The 14,266-nt window shown below is 34.6% G+C and overlaps 1 protein-coding gene across 2 annotated transcripts in view; it reads left to right on the plus strand.

Moving 5' to 3' along the window:
- Nucleotides 1–14,266, plus strand: part of ARAP2 (ArfGAP with RhoGAP domain, ankyrin repeat and PH domain 2) — a gene marked incomplete at its 5' end in the record, with an annotated part of 152,210 nt that overhangs the window by 126,115 nt on the left and 11,829 nt on the right. For both annotated transcript variants that reach the window (XM_084233136.1, XM_084233135.1), the window contains 3 exons: nt 2,622–2,761; nt 12,482–12,564; nt 13,626–13,661. In XM_084233136.1, coding sequence (XP_084089262.1) covers nt 2,622–2,761; nt 12,482–12,564; nt 13,626–13,661 — 259 coding nt within the window. The remainder of the gene's footprint in view (nt 1–2,621; nt 2,762–12,481; nt 12,565–13,625; nt 13,662–14,266) is intronic.

A 14,266-nucleotide genomic window follows, 5' to 3' on the forward strand; every position in this document is an offset into this window, starting at 1 on the left:
ACAGTATATATAGTTGGTTTGTTTCCCCCCCACACCTTCAAAAAATTTATCATTTCATGACAAAACTAGCAAATGGAGTAGAGACAATGCAGGTACCCATAGGAAGTGTTCAGTAACATTGCAGGAAACACAGGGATGTTTTTAGCAGAGAGACCAACTAAAGAGTTTCAGATATTTAAATTTTTAGTAGTGGTAGGCAACATGAAAGAATTCTTTCTAATCCACCCAGTAATCTGGAAGGGGGCATTTCTGGCACTTGTTGTGAGGACCTTTTTTTTTTTTTTTCATTGCAGAAACATTGATATCATCATTGTTTGTGCTTTATTTAAATAGGATTTCCCACTTTACATGTTGTTACTATACTGCATCCTCTCCCAAAATACCCATAGTCCACTGCCATAGTCCACTGTGCTCCCTCCCCTTTTCTTTCTGATGACCTCATTTCTATAGTCTGCCTTCTACGGTTTCTTGTTTGGCTTTATCTGACCCTGGGTTTCTCTATGTTCTGCATTTAAGTGATGCTATAAGTAGTATGTGTCTTTCTTCTCCTGATTAACTTTGCTTGGCATAATCCCCTGCAGCTCCATCCATGTTGCTGCATATGGCAAGAGCTTATCTTTTTGATACCTGAATAGTATCCCATTGTGTGTATATACCACATCTTCCCAATCTACTCATCTGTATGGGTGCCAAGGTTGTTTCCATAGCTTAATTCTTGCACATAGTGCTGTAGTGAACACAGGAGTAGATGTTTCCCTTCTAACTAGTGTTTTTGTAATTTCCAGGTAGATCCCTCTGAGTGGAATTGCTGAGTCTTATGGTAGATCGACTTTTAATCTTTGGAGAAACCACCATCCTGTTTTCCATAGGGACTGAACCAGTCCATATTCCCACCAGCATTTTGGGAGGGTTATTCTTCTCTCACATTCTCATCAACACTTGCTGTTTCAGGTCTTTTTTTATGTGGGCCATTGTCATAGGTGTGAAGTGGAATCTCATTGTGATTTTGATTTGCATTCCCTGACAATAAGTGATAAAGAACATCGTTTTCATAGACACGTGTATGTCTTCCTTGGGGAAAGTGTCTATTTAGTGCTTCTACCCATTTTTTGATTGGGTTGTTTTCATTTTGTTGACTTGTATGAGTTTGTCATTCTTGGATATCAGCCCCTTGTTGGATGTATGCAAATATTTTCTCTCTTGCAGTTGAATACCTTTTTGTTTTAATTATAGTTTCACTATGAGAAGCTTTTTAGTTTGACGTAGTACCATTTATTTATATTTTCTCTCATTTGCCGTGGTGTTAGATACAAATCTACCAAGATATTTTTAAAGCCTCTGTCATAGAGTATTTTGCCTATGTTTTCTTCTGTGTATTTATTGTTTCAGGTCATATAACTAAGTCTAATATTTTTGAGTTGGTTTTGTCTATGTTGTCAGTTAGTGGCCTATTTTTATTCTTTTGCATGTGGTTGTCCATTTTCCCAACACCACTTGTTAAATAGACTCTTTACAGTATATATACTTATTTTTTTTTGTAAAATGACATCCCCCTTTTTGTAAAGTGACTTCCCCCCCATATTTTTTTAAGATTTATTTTATTAATACAAGTGCTGGGGCACAGGCCAGATGCGCGTGAGGGTGAGAGGATTCACCAGGGGGATCCTACAGTGTATATACTCTTGAGTCTTCTGTCATTGATTAATTGTCCATAGACATGAAGGTTTATTTCTGGGATCTCAGTTCTATTCCATTGATCTATGCGCCTGTTTTTGTCCTAGTACTATATTGTAATTACTATAGCTTTGCAGTATCATTTGTAGTCTAAGAGTAGGATATCACCATTCTCTTTATGTCAGGATTTCTTTGCCTATTCAGGGTCTTTTGTTCATTTCATATGAATTTCAGTTAAGTTCTATTTCTTTGAAGAATGCCATTGAAATGTTGATAGGAGTTCCACTGAATGTGTGTATTGCTTTGGGTGGGGGAAGTTTTAAGTTGGAGCCAATTCTTTTAAGAATTCCCAATTCCTGAGTCAGAATTCCTGGAGAAGTTTCCCTACTCTTCTGACATGTTTATTTGTATTGTTTTTACAAGTGTTGTTTCAAAGAAATGTAAGGTTCTCATGTCATTTTAGTAGCCACATTAAATATATAACATATAAGATATATTAACTATATATGTTTATATAGTACATATATGTATGTATGTATTATATATATAAATAAGTGCAATTAACTTACTAATTTATTTCATTTAAATTCACATTCAAAAAATTTCAACATGCAATCAATATTATAATATTGTGATTTTTAAATATACTTTGTACTAATTCTTCAAGGTCTGATATATATTTTATACTTACAACTCATTTTAATTAAGATTAACCACATTTCAAGTGCTCATTAGCCACTAGCTAATTGGGTGACATAGTCAGGCCTATTTATTATAAGTAGCAATACTCTCCTGGCACATGGTGTTCCCAGAAATTAGCTGTAGGATTCATAGTGGTGGGATACATCTTATTACTTTATACTGTCAAAACTGAAAATACGCAAATGTTTCAGATTCCACATATATGAATATGTTTCTAATGTACAAATTAATGTTGTGCTTGACAGAGCGGAGGACCCAGGAAAGTATTAAAGAGGGAATGTTGAAGATCAAAGAAGAACCCTCTAAAATACTATCTGGAAATAAATTTCAAGACCGGTATTTTGTCTTACGAGATGGGTATCTCTTTCTCTACAAGGATCTGAAGGTATAGTACAAGTCGTTTTTGAACACACACATACACACACACACACATTTTGTGTGTGTGTATTAGCATTCTTATTTTATCTCTCCCTGGCCTTCTCTTTCAGAAATCAAGGCCTGTGGTAAGTATCTTGTTCAGTGGCTGATGGATTTTTTTACTGGGGGACATGCTTTTCATGCACTTTGTAACACACTGAAGAACTTTATGTGGCCTTTCTGAGCACTTCACATTTTTTAGGGTAGACAATTACTTAAGTCCAAAAGAAAAATATTACATAAACGAGCATATAAATCAGCATCTCAGTCAACAAAATTAAAGAGAGTAAGTTGTGCCTTAAGGCAAGGTGGCTTGATTTTAGCTAATGTAAATTAATATAATGTGGAACAAAAAGGCAAAGTGCAAATACTGAAGTAAGTCTGATTAATATTATTACCTCTATGTTTGAACAAATAAATGCATGCAATATATTTTTTAACTGAAGCTTAGTGATGTATTCCTATTAGTTTGAATTTCCTAAAAGCTGTTATTAAAGAATTATGGAATAAAGAAAAGTAGAGATGAAAATTAGGGAATAGATAATGATGCAATCATAGGATATTGAGCTTAGATCAGAAAACCTGAAATCCACTAAGAGTTGATTGTGTGAATAAGTAACTTAACCTCTCAACTTCAGTTTCTTAATCTGTATGATAGTATGAGTCCTGTGTGCTAGGTTATTTTAATGTTTAAGAATATAAGTAAAAACCCCTCTTAAACTATAAAATATCATAGATAAATATGTATGTAATAATAATCATCAAAAAGTCTCCACTAAGAATATGAATAAGCTAGCTGCATGATGAAAAATATATTTTTAAAGTACATATATCTGAAAAAGGAACTTTCATCCAGAATATAAAGAATTCTGCCAAATCAACAGTGAAATGACAACCCAATAAAAACTGGGGCAAATTATTAAATAGACACTACATAAAAGAAGATGTTGAATGACTGATAAGCCTTTAAAACAAACATGTTCAATATCTCTAGATATCAGGGAAATGCAGTCTAAAACCATGAGATACTACTTTATACTCATTGGTTTATGATTAAGGGCATAAGTATGATAACACCTGATGTTGACAAGGATGTTGACTAACTAAATCTCTCTTAATGTCTCTCTCTTAAATTGTTTATTGTAGGTAAAAATCATGTAATTACCGTGTAGAACTATTTGACAGTTTAAAAAAATTTTTTTTTTCATTTACCAAACAACCCAGCACTATTCTAGGTAGTGTGCCCACAAAATCAGATGTTCAGGAATGTTCACAAGCAGCTTTATTCATACAAACTAAAACCTAATATACATACCTAATGTCTATTAACAGAATGATGTATTCATGCAGTAGAATAATACTTGCCAATAAAAATGAATAAATGCTAATGCATGCAACAACATAATTTATGTTCCAATCCTTGTTGAGCAAAAGAAGATCAACACAAAATAGTGTGCCAAATGAGTCTGTAAGAATTCTAAGGACAGGTCCTAACTGTTTACAGTGATAGCAGTGAGAAACTGTCTGGGGAATGGTTGCTGCTGGTTAGTAAGAAACTTTTCTAAGATGATAGAAATAAATTTCTCTATCTGGGATTATATGGTGGGTGTATGGGGGTATATAGTAACATGTCTACTTTCTCTACAATACCTATGCATTTATTTTAAATGGAGAAAAACAAAAGGACTTAGAGACACTTTTTTCTATTGAATAATAAACTTCGCTTGAGAAAGCATTGCTTGCATCCTTGAAGTATGTGGTGCTTGCTTATGTTTTGTTGTGGAGTTATACAAAGAAAGACCAGACTAGTAACATATGTTAATATGTTATAAGGAAAGATTAGGCAGCTTTCCAAAACCTTGCAGCCCCTACTGGCTTCTGCTGAGCTCTCCACAGACGTGGACCACTTTCTCTGTATGTGCCTTCAGCAGGGAGGTCTCCATGTGGCACAGATCTTTGTAGCATCACTGCCTTGTGTATACATCTAGATTCTCTTTCCTCAACGACTGCGGAAGCCCAGACAGGAGGCTAACAAAACAGCACTGACCTTTGGAGCTCTAATTCATCTAATCACAGAGCTATTTTGTGTGCAGTACTTAGAGCGTTCCACCTTGTTATTCCATCTTATCCACACAGCAGGGGAGTCTCTGTGGCTAGGGTAGCAAGTTATTGTTACCATTTATTATCATCCTTCAATGTTCTCATTGGAGGGAGAATGGTTTGCAGAAGGCAGGGACATAAGAATTTGAGATTCTGTGAACTAACACCATTAGATTTCCAAGTTCATGACCTTTAGGTTTGTATTCATGCAAGTAAATGCTAGACTTTGAGGTTGATATTCTAGCCATCTAGAATTGAATCTGATGGAATTTCATTTGGTTTTCTTCAGTAGGTCATCCACCTTGATCTTCATTAGACTGTCTTTCTTAATCTTTGCCCTTCCATTTCATTGTTAATTAAGGGTCACTTTAGTCATTGGATGTTTTCTTTGTAGTCCCGTCAAGGAATTGACATTTCCATTGTGTAGTAAATGATCACTATAAACAACCAATAGACGTTAGTATTAGAAGTAGCAGTGTAGTCATAACAGCAGCAGCTAATATTCAAGTGATTTTTTTTTTTATGAAAAGCAGAGTTCTCTACATTTCACTTGGATTATCTCATTTAGTCTTTACAATAACCCCACGAAACTGGTATGATTATTATTCCTACTTTATGGAGGAAGAAATAGAACCTCAAAGATATTTCATTACCTTCTAAAGCACACATGCCAGCCAGTGCTAGAATTTAATCACAGGTGTCTGGTTCCAAAGGCTCTATGCAGGAATTTATTAAGGAATCTTAATTTTGAATTATTTTAGCTTGATGTTTTTAGTTAAAGAATTTTATTTAAAGAGGATCAGTTTTTTACTTGAATAAATATCAGATATTTTCAAATGTGACATTCCAAAAATTCAGTTTTTATGGTGTTTTGGTCTAAATTGATGGAACCCTATTCATAGAGAAGTATTTTTTTTTTTTGCAGGCATTGTTCTTGTGAGATAAGAGATCTCATACCCCTTCATAGTATAGGTATTTTTTTAAGTGCATCGTTATGAAAAAATGCTATTCAATCTAAGCTAATTCATATAAACTGGTAGATGGTGATAGTATCAAGAGCTTGTCTGAAAGTCTGCTCTTTTTTACATTTGAAAAATTTTCCCAACTTTATTGAGGTATAATTGACAAATGAAAGTTGTATATAGTTACATTGTGCAACATAATGTTTTGACATAAGTGTACTTTGTGAAATGATTACCAAGTTCAAGCTAATTAACACAAGCATTACCTCACGTAATTATTTTTCTCCTTGTGGAAAGATATATACTGTCTGTTCTCTGAGCAAATTTCAAGTATACAAAACTGGATTGTTAACTGTGGTCACCATGATGTGCAATGCATCTCCAAAATGTCTTCATCTTGCATAACTGAAGCTTTGCACATTCTCCCTACTTCTCTACCCTCACCCCTTCAGCCCTTGCCACCACTTTCTCCCCTCTGCTTCTAAGAATTTGGCTTTTTTAGTTTCTACATATCAGGGCAGTCATACAATATTTGTCAGACAGTGTTCCTTTTTATCACAGTGATTTCAGGCTATGGAATTATAGTCATAATTATTGTGTTTGAAAGTTATATTTGTACATCTGTCAAAACAAATTAACACAACTAATAATGACACATTAAGGCAAGCAGATGAGAACCTGTGCATTTTCTTTAAACTCAAACTATTTTCAATACATGATTTTATTTTGCTTGTTAATTTTTCATGTTGCTGGTCTGTCCCTTTTTCATTTTTATTGGTTGAGTCATTGGCAGTGCTAGCTTTTCAAAAATGATTTTACAGTACATGATCAATAGTTAAAATCCCCTAAATTATTTGAATTAAGAATTGGCTCTCGTTTTGACAGTTGCCATGAATATATGTGTGCTTGTATATATTTAGAAAATGATTTACTGAGAAGGGAGTAGAAATTACAAATTGAGAAGTATATTTAAAGAGACTATGTGTTAATTAGAGATAATTTATGAATGCTCATTAACAACAAATTAGGGTAATACACAGGGGAAGATATATTTTGTTTTTTGAGAGTTTTCCTTGCTCATAAAATGTTAATTAAAATGTTTTCAAACCTGATTTACATAAAAGGTGATAAGTTTCAAAGAATATTACCATTATACTGTTAATGGTGTGAAAAAAGCAAATGGGTGAGAGCGGTTGTTAAAAATTGAATGCACTAATACGTAAGTTCCTTTTAGTCACAGAATAATTTTTTAAGCACACTAATTTAATTGACTCGGTTAATAACTTTATTTTGAAATATAGTGCCTGAAGCAATACATATAAACTTTGTAACACTTCAATATATTGAATTTTGTCAAAATTCTCCAGAAAATACATATACCCATGTACCAAAATAGAGTTGTAATAAGCCAACAGTAAAGTTTTCTTGCCAAACAAGATTTCTTTCTATAGAACTTTCATTGGGATCCTTATAGTTTCTCTCTATGCATAGCCAATGTGAAAATTGCTACCTAAAATACTTCTTCCACCATTGCTGATCGCCTCTCAAATTATGTCATTTGTCTTTTTTTGGACAGGATATAGTATGAAGCAGTGACCTTGCATGTCAGGAGTGGCTTGGAAATTAGTTGTATTACTTCAGACTCTCCATCTAGAACAAAAATACTTCAAAATGTAGGCAAATCCTGGCTTACCAATGTCCTGGGCAAGTGCAGACTCAAGGTCAGGCACAGGACTTCTCATTCTCCAGTACAGTTCCCATCTTACCTACATTGCCAGATGCGCTGCCTCACAGTACCCTATGCCTCAGTTGGGACTGCATCTAAAGGACAGAGTCTATGCTGCTAGGAAAGACACTGATCTTACTTTTGACTTGATTTACCTCTGACAAAGGTGGCTAGGAGTCTTCGCTACTGTATACATTGCTAAGTTATCCTTGACTATTTCCTCTGCTGACTGCCTTATAAAGCTGTTTCATCTTAGTTCAAATACTATTCCTTAACATTCATTAACAAAACAAGTAAATCAATACCCCCAAACTGGTCCTTAATTGGAGTAAAAAAGTCAAAACACATAATCTACAAAATAATAACCTTAAAAAGAAGTTAAGCTTATATGAAGAAAACTACAGAACTTCACTGGTAGAAAGAAAATCCATATTCAGTCTACTTAATACTTGATTTATAGATTTAATGCAGTTTTTCAAAATTCCAAAGGGAATTATTTTTTGAACTTGGCAAAAAAAAAATGATAATTCACTTCAAAGGATAAACAGATAAGAATATTTGAAGCAGTCTGCGGACATAAAAAGTAATACAGTGGTGAAGTGGATCCTATTCAACTATTAAGGCGTACAGTAAATCTGAGACTGCTTTAATGATATCCTGGCATAAAAATGAATAGAGATAGCAGGGGTATAACATAGGTAAATGGCTTAACTGTATATCAGAAATTATTTTTGATAAATACAGCTTCAAAAGTACATATGTAAATAAAGATATCTTCAATAAATATCTTCTGGAATAATTGTTACCAAATTTTTCAATTTAAATTCTTACCTATACTATATATAAATATGTCCTCCAGATTGACAAAAGAATTAAAATTTTTAAAATTACAGCCCATCGGGCCTCCCCTGGTGATGCAGAAGTTGAGCACTGGGCTACAAAGCTGCCCACAGCCTCTGCAGCACCGGTTCGATCCCTGGCCACCACCGGCGAGGGTCCCACATGGTGCACAGACCTCTCTTGCCACGCCCACTGCTCCCCTCTGCAGTGTATTTCGTCAGTCTACCTATTCTGTTCCCCACTCTGGCTCTGTGGAATTCTCTCACCCTGCCATGCTTCTGACTGTACCCAGTAGCTTGTATGTATGTAGGTATGTATAAATAAACAAACAAACAAATAAATAAATATTGCAGCCCATCAAGCTATACAACCATGTTATCATTAGCTATATGGCAATCATTTAAACTTGAAGCAATAGTTTAGAAATTCCCCAAAAAATCAATATATTTGACTTCATGAAATTAATAAAAGTAAATAATGAGTAGAATTAAGGCAAGCAGCCATTTAGATAGAATTTAAAAAAAAAAAAACAAAGCAATTTTATATTTGGCATAAGAAGAACGAATACAAATAACTAAGACTAGATAAATTGTTCAAATCAAAATTGAAAATTGCTAGCAAATATATGAATACATGTTAAGTAAATGTAACTATCATTTAGCCAAAATACTTTTTTCTTTTTTTCTTTTCCCCATCACCACCCCTTCTATCCCAATATTCCTTTCTCTCCCCTCTCCCCTTAACCTCAGAGCCCTCAGGAGGCTTATTAATATTCAATTATTTTTCAAAATGTTTTACATTATTAAACTGATATATAAATGTCCAGTATTTTTTTAATCATTGTGACTCTGTTGCCTATAATCTGATCACATTCCCTCCATTTTGTTGAAAATAGCTGCATTTCATCCTCTATGGCTTTATAATACTCCATGGTGTGGACCTATCATATCTTTTTTTTTTTAAAGATTTATTTATTTTTATACAAGAACCAGGGTACTGGCCAGATGCGTGGGAGGGTGAGAAGATTCACCAGAGACATAGTGGGGAGCAGAACAGGCAGACTGGCTGAAATACACTGCTGAGGGGAGCAGCAGGTGAGACAGGAGAGGTCTGCTGTGCCATGTGGGTAGCTCCTTGGCCGGGAATCGAACTCATACCTTGCGCCACCAGGGAGGTGATAATTCACTTGCGCCACCAGGGAGGCCCCCCACCCCATACCATATCTTCTTGATCCAGTTGTCTGTTGATAGAATTTACATATATATATATATCTATATATATATTTTTTTTTTTTTTTTACAGTGTAGGATTTCTTTCCTCAGGTGTGGTCCCCATAGTTTTCCCACCACCAAAGTGCCCACAGACCTCCACACTCCATCATGCTCTGCTCCCTGCCCTTCCTCCCACCTTCCCCTCCAGTGCTCTTATCTCCCTCCTTCTTCCTTCCTGTGTCTCAGATCTGTGGTCTGTTTTCAAGGTCAGTCTTAGAGTTTGTCTCTATCTGATTCTTTTTGGTTTCTCTAGATTCCACACATAAGGGAAACCATTGGTATTTATCTTTCTCCTTCTGGCTCACTTCCCTTAGAATAATCTAAGTACCTGTCAGTGGAAATTTATTCTTGTACTTAATCATGTTCTTAGCCATTTACTGTTTTTAGAAATCTGTCCACAAAGGAAAAAAAAAATAACCAAGATAAGTTTTTTTTCCCCTAATTATATGTCATAATAACAAATTTATTAATAATAGAGATTTAGGAGTGAATTAGTTGTGTAAACTGCAGGCCTTACTTATCACTAACACAGAAGTCATTAGTTACTAAGGAATTCATCCTTGAACATCTTCATGCTTATTTTTCCTTCTGTGTGTCCTTTCTGTTTTTCTTCATGGGGAGCATTTTTAATTTTGTAAACATATTTTCCACCCTTCATTTTTCAAATTCAACTGACTTCATAAAAAACTTCATGGTAATAATTTAACTTTTATAGAGAAGTTAGAAGTTATTTGAGCTACATATTAGCTAATTGGGCTTTTATGTATATCCTAGGAACCTCACCATAGTATGTATTACTATTACTCTGAGGCACTGAGTTCTAAATTTATAACAATAATAGCTATAATTTCCCATGAGTTTATTATATGCCAGTTAGAGGCCTAAGCCTCTAACTTTTTAGGCATTTTTCTCATTTCATGTGTGCCTTTTACAGTAAACTACAAATCTCCCACCTTATTTTGATAAGGAACCCCTGAGATAGACATTATTTCTACCATCCAATTTTACAAATAAGAAATAAGAGCAGAGAGAAGAAATGTAAGGTCAGAGTCTACAGGTAACAATCCAGATTTGCACCCAGGTCTCCGATCCTAGACTCCTTGATCTCGGTAACCAAACAGCATTTATAACTAATTTTAAACATGAGATTTCCTTGAAAAATTTTAGAGTATTAGGACAGATTGTTATAAATTTTATCCCATCTATCCAAAGATAATAAAATATGGTTTGATATCAAGATTTAAACTATTTTTATTGAGGTAACATTAGACTTACAAAATTGTGATGCAGAGGCAGATGATCACACATCCTCAGAAGCATGTTACCACTCTGCACCCACCGCCAAGTCTCCCCAGCTCCACCATAGTGCTTTGTTCCCCCTTCCTAAAATGTTTGTCCCCCTCCCCAACTTGTAGTCTCAATACCTCAGTCAGATTGCTAGGGTCTGTTACTGGTTTAGTTTTGTCTGACCCTTTGTTTTTCTCAATATTCCACAAATAAGTAAAGCCATCTGGTATATATCTTTCTTCTTCTGAGTTATTTCACTCAGTATTATTCAGTTACACCTATGTTGTTGCAAAAAGCAAGAGTTCATCTTTTCATAGCTGAATAGCATTCCATTGCATATGTCAACTACATCACCTTAATCCATTCCTCTTTTTTGGGTGCTTAGATTGTTTCCATAACTTGGTTCTTGTAAACAGTACTGCAAAATTAGAGTATAAATGATTCAAGTTTTGCCTTTGTAGAACAACTTTCTTGATGATCTATGTAATGGATTAATATTAGGATATCTATAGAGAATATTTAATTAAGTGCAAATATAATTTGTATAGTCTTTCATAATTTCTCAGAAACATTTTCATAGATATGGATATTTGAGGTAGTTCAATAGGCTATTTTCCATAATTCTAAAATGTAAAATATACAGGAATTCATAATTCAGTGGGGGGCAAAAAGTGCTCTAAACCAACATGAAGATATTAGACTATTTGGACTGGGTGACTTACAAACAAAAGTTTCTCACTGTTCTGGAGACTGGTAGTCTGAGAGTGTGGTACAGCATGGTGGGGTTCTGGGGGGTTCTCTTCTGGGTGTAGACTGAAGATTTCTCCTTGTAACCTTACTTGGGGAGCTACTTTGATCAGTTTTTATGTGGCTATGAATTCTGTTCATAAGAGTTACAACCTTATGACCTACTTAATCTCACAAAGGGCTCACCTCCAAATACTCTCACATTAGGGTGTAAATTTCAACAGATGACATCAGGGAGGGAGGATACAAACATTCAGTCCATAATGTTTATAACCTTTTTTCCACACTGAATGAAATGAAATGTTATGTGCCTCAGTACAGAAGTTTGAATATATTTGAATACAGGTTGCTGTCCCCCCAACACTGGTGGTGTGGTAGTTACAGAACACATTGAACATGCTTTGAATTCTGTTTTTTAAAGGGTGAAGAAAGTGATCAGTTGTAATACACATCTGCATTTTGAATAAAATTGTGCATATGTGTGTTTGTAAATGCATTTGATTGTCGGAAAAGTCGTAACGTATATTTTCTGATTTTCAAGCAAAAATGCATCATGAATTTTCCACAAGACAATATATAAGCAAAATATGTATTTAAATTTATAGTGTAGTCAAAACAATGTAGGTTTACTAAACACTTGATACTACATATATGAAATACTAGGGACTAAATGGTCCTAAACTCAGTTATTAGCACTTTAGGAAAATATATTTACAAAATCTGTTTAATTATAAATTATTTTATTTCCTTTACAGAGCAGTAAACATGACAAAATGTTTTCTCTCAGTTCAATGAAGTTTTTTCTTGGGGTAAAGAAGAAAATGAAGCCTCCAACAAGGTAAAGTTTGAAGGGAAGAGTTATGGAAAAAGTCATGGGGAAAATATGTGTGTTTATGGACTTGGAGAGCAGAGGCATTAGTCTAACTTTTAATAAATTAAGCTTCAGACAGATGTTTAAGTTACCACAACATGCCACAGGGGACCTGTGACTGATCTTGGGAACTTTCATGGATAGAGAAGAAAGGGAACAATGTTTCCTCTGAGACTCAGGTCAGGCACCTGGGTGAACGTTTCTTCCTGATGCAAAGCAAGAAATCCCAGGTGACACTGTCTGCTGGGAAGCACATGGTTTCTCCACATCCCATTTCTTCATCAGTCACAGGCTGGGCACATAGGAATTTTCCAGTAAGAAAATTCTCCTTTCCAGCCTCCTGATAATTGACTTAGAACATTTTGGTCCAGCCTGCCTCTGTAATTTGCCCTTTCTGTCTTGTTAAATTTGTTAAGAAGAAAATACATAGACAGGAAGTGGGTCCCTTCTACCTGATGCACGCCTCTTGGACACTTGCAATTATCTCAACATCTGATTTATACTACTTTCTTATCCTAAAGTTCTTTGATTAGAGAAATGTTTATACTAATACGTTTCTTAGTACTAGGAAACACCATTTTCATGAACTGTATATACATTGCGATTCTGTTACTGAAAATTTCAATTTTGCCTTTATACTTAATTTCTAAGCATAGTACAAATAGCTTCCTGCAATTGCATATTTTTTTAATTTACTATAATATCATTAGGTCAGTGTATATGTATACCTTATTTTTATTATTTTGGATATATTCATTGATATCTGTCATTTCTCAATCATGTTTTGAGAGATTTTCCCTTTTTCATATAACATAAAAATCTCCTTTCCTTTTGTCTCCCATTAGTACATGTAAATGTGTAGTGAAATCCCTTAATATTTATCTCTTGCTAACTCATACTCAATGAATTATTGCTGTGGATGTTCTGTTTTACATTTATACCATTCAATACCACCTCCTTGACATTTAGTTTTGTTTTTAATCTTGTAAATGTTAATATGTATGTGTTTTTTTTTCCATGTGATGCAGTTGGGGATTGACAGCATACTTTGAAAAACATCACTGGTAAGTGAACGGCTATCAGTTTGATAAGATACTTCAGTTTACCAAACACAGTGTCATTTGATAGATATATGTACAGACAGGAAATGTATCACCTAAGTGAAGGTAAATTCTTTTGTAAAAACTGGGAGTCTATAGAGAGAAAAATTGATTTGCTTTGGGTTTAGGTCCATTTCAATCCCATGTATCCTATTTGCCAATGCCTCAAGAGAAACTCCATTTGTTTTCTTAAGTATTGAGTGAGTGCAGAATCCCAATTCTTACAGGATAAACAGGAAAAATTCAGGTTTAAATGAAGGAGAACTAGTTAAAGCTCAGTTAAAAAAAATTGGGGGGCCTCAAACCTGTTCTTTCCATAGATGCACTGATTTTCATTGTTATCACCAGCATCTCACCCTTCTCCCTAGTGTGTGGCTGTCCTCTTACCCATCACTCACTTCTAAGCCAGACCTGCCTCTTAATTCTTTCTCTGATTCACTATTACTCTTCTACCTTTGAGTTCTGCCTTCATTCATTTGTTCAGATTATTCCCTCAAGTTCTGAGTGTTCTTTCTGAATTGGCTTTTGTTTACTGGTATATACGTCACTTAGCCACCAAGGTGGTTTTC

This window comes from Talpa europaea, assembly GCF_964194135.1.
Source record: "Talpa europaea genome assembly, chromosome: 5".
Lineage (NCBI taxonomy): Eukaryota > Metazoa > Chordata > Mammalia > Eulipotyphla > Talpidae > Talpa > Talpa europaea.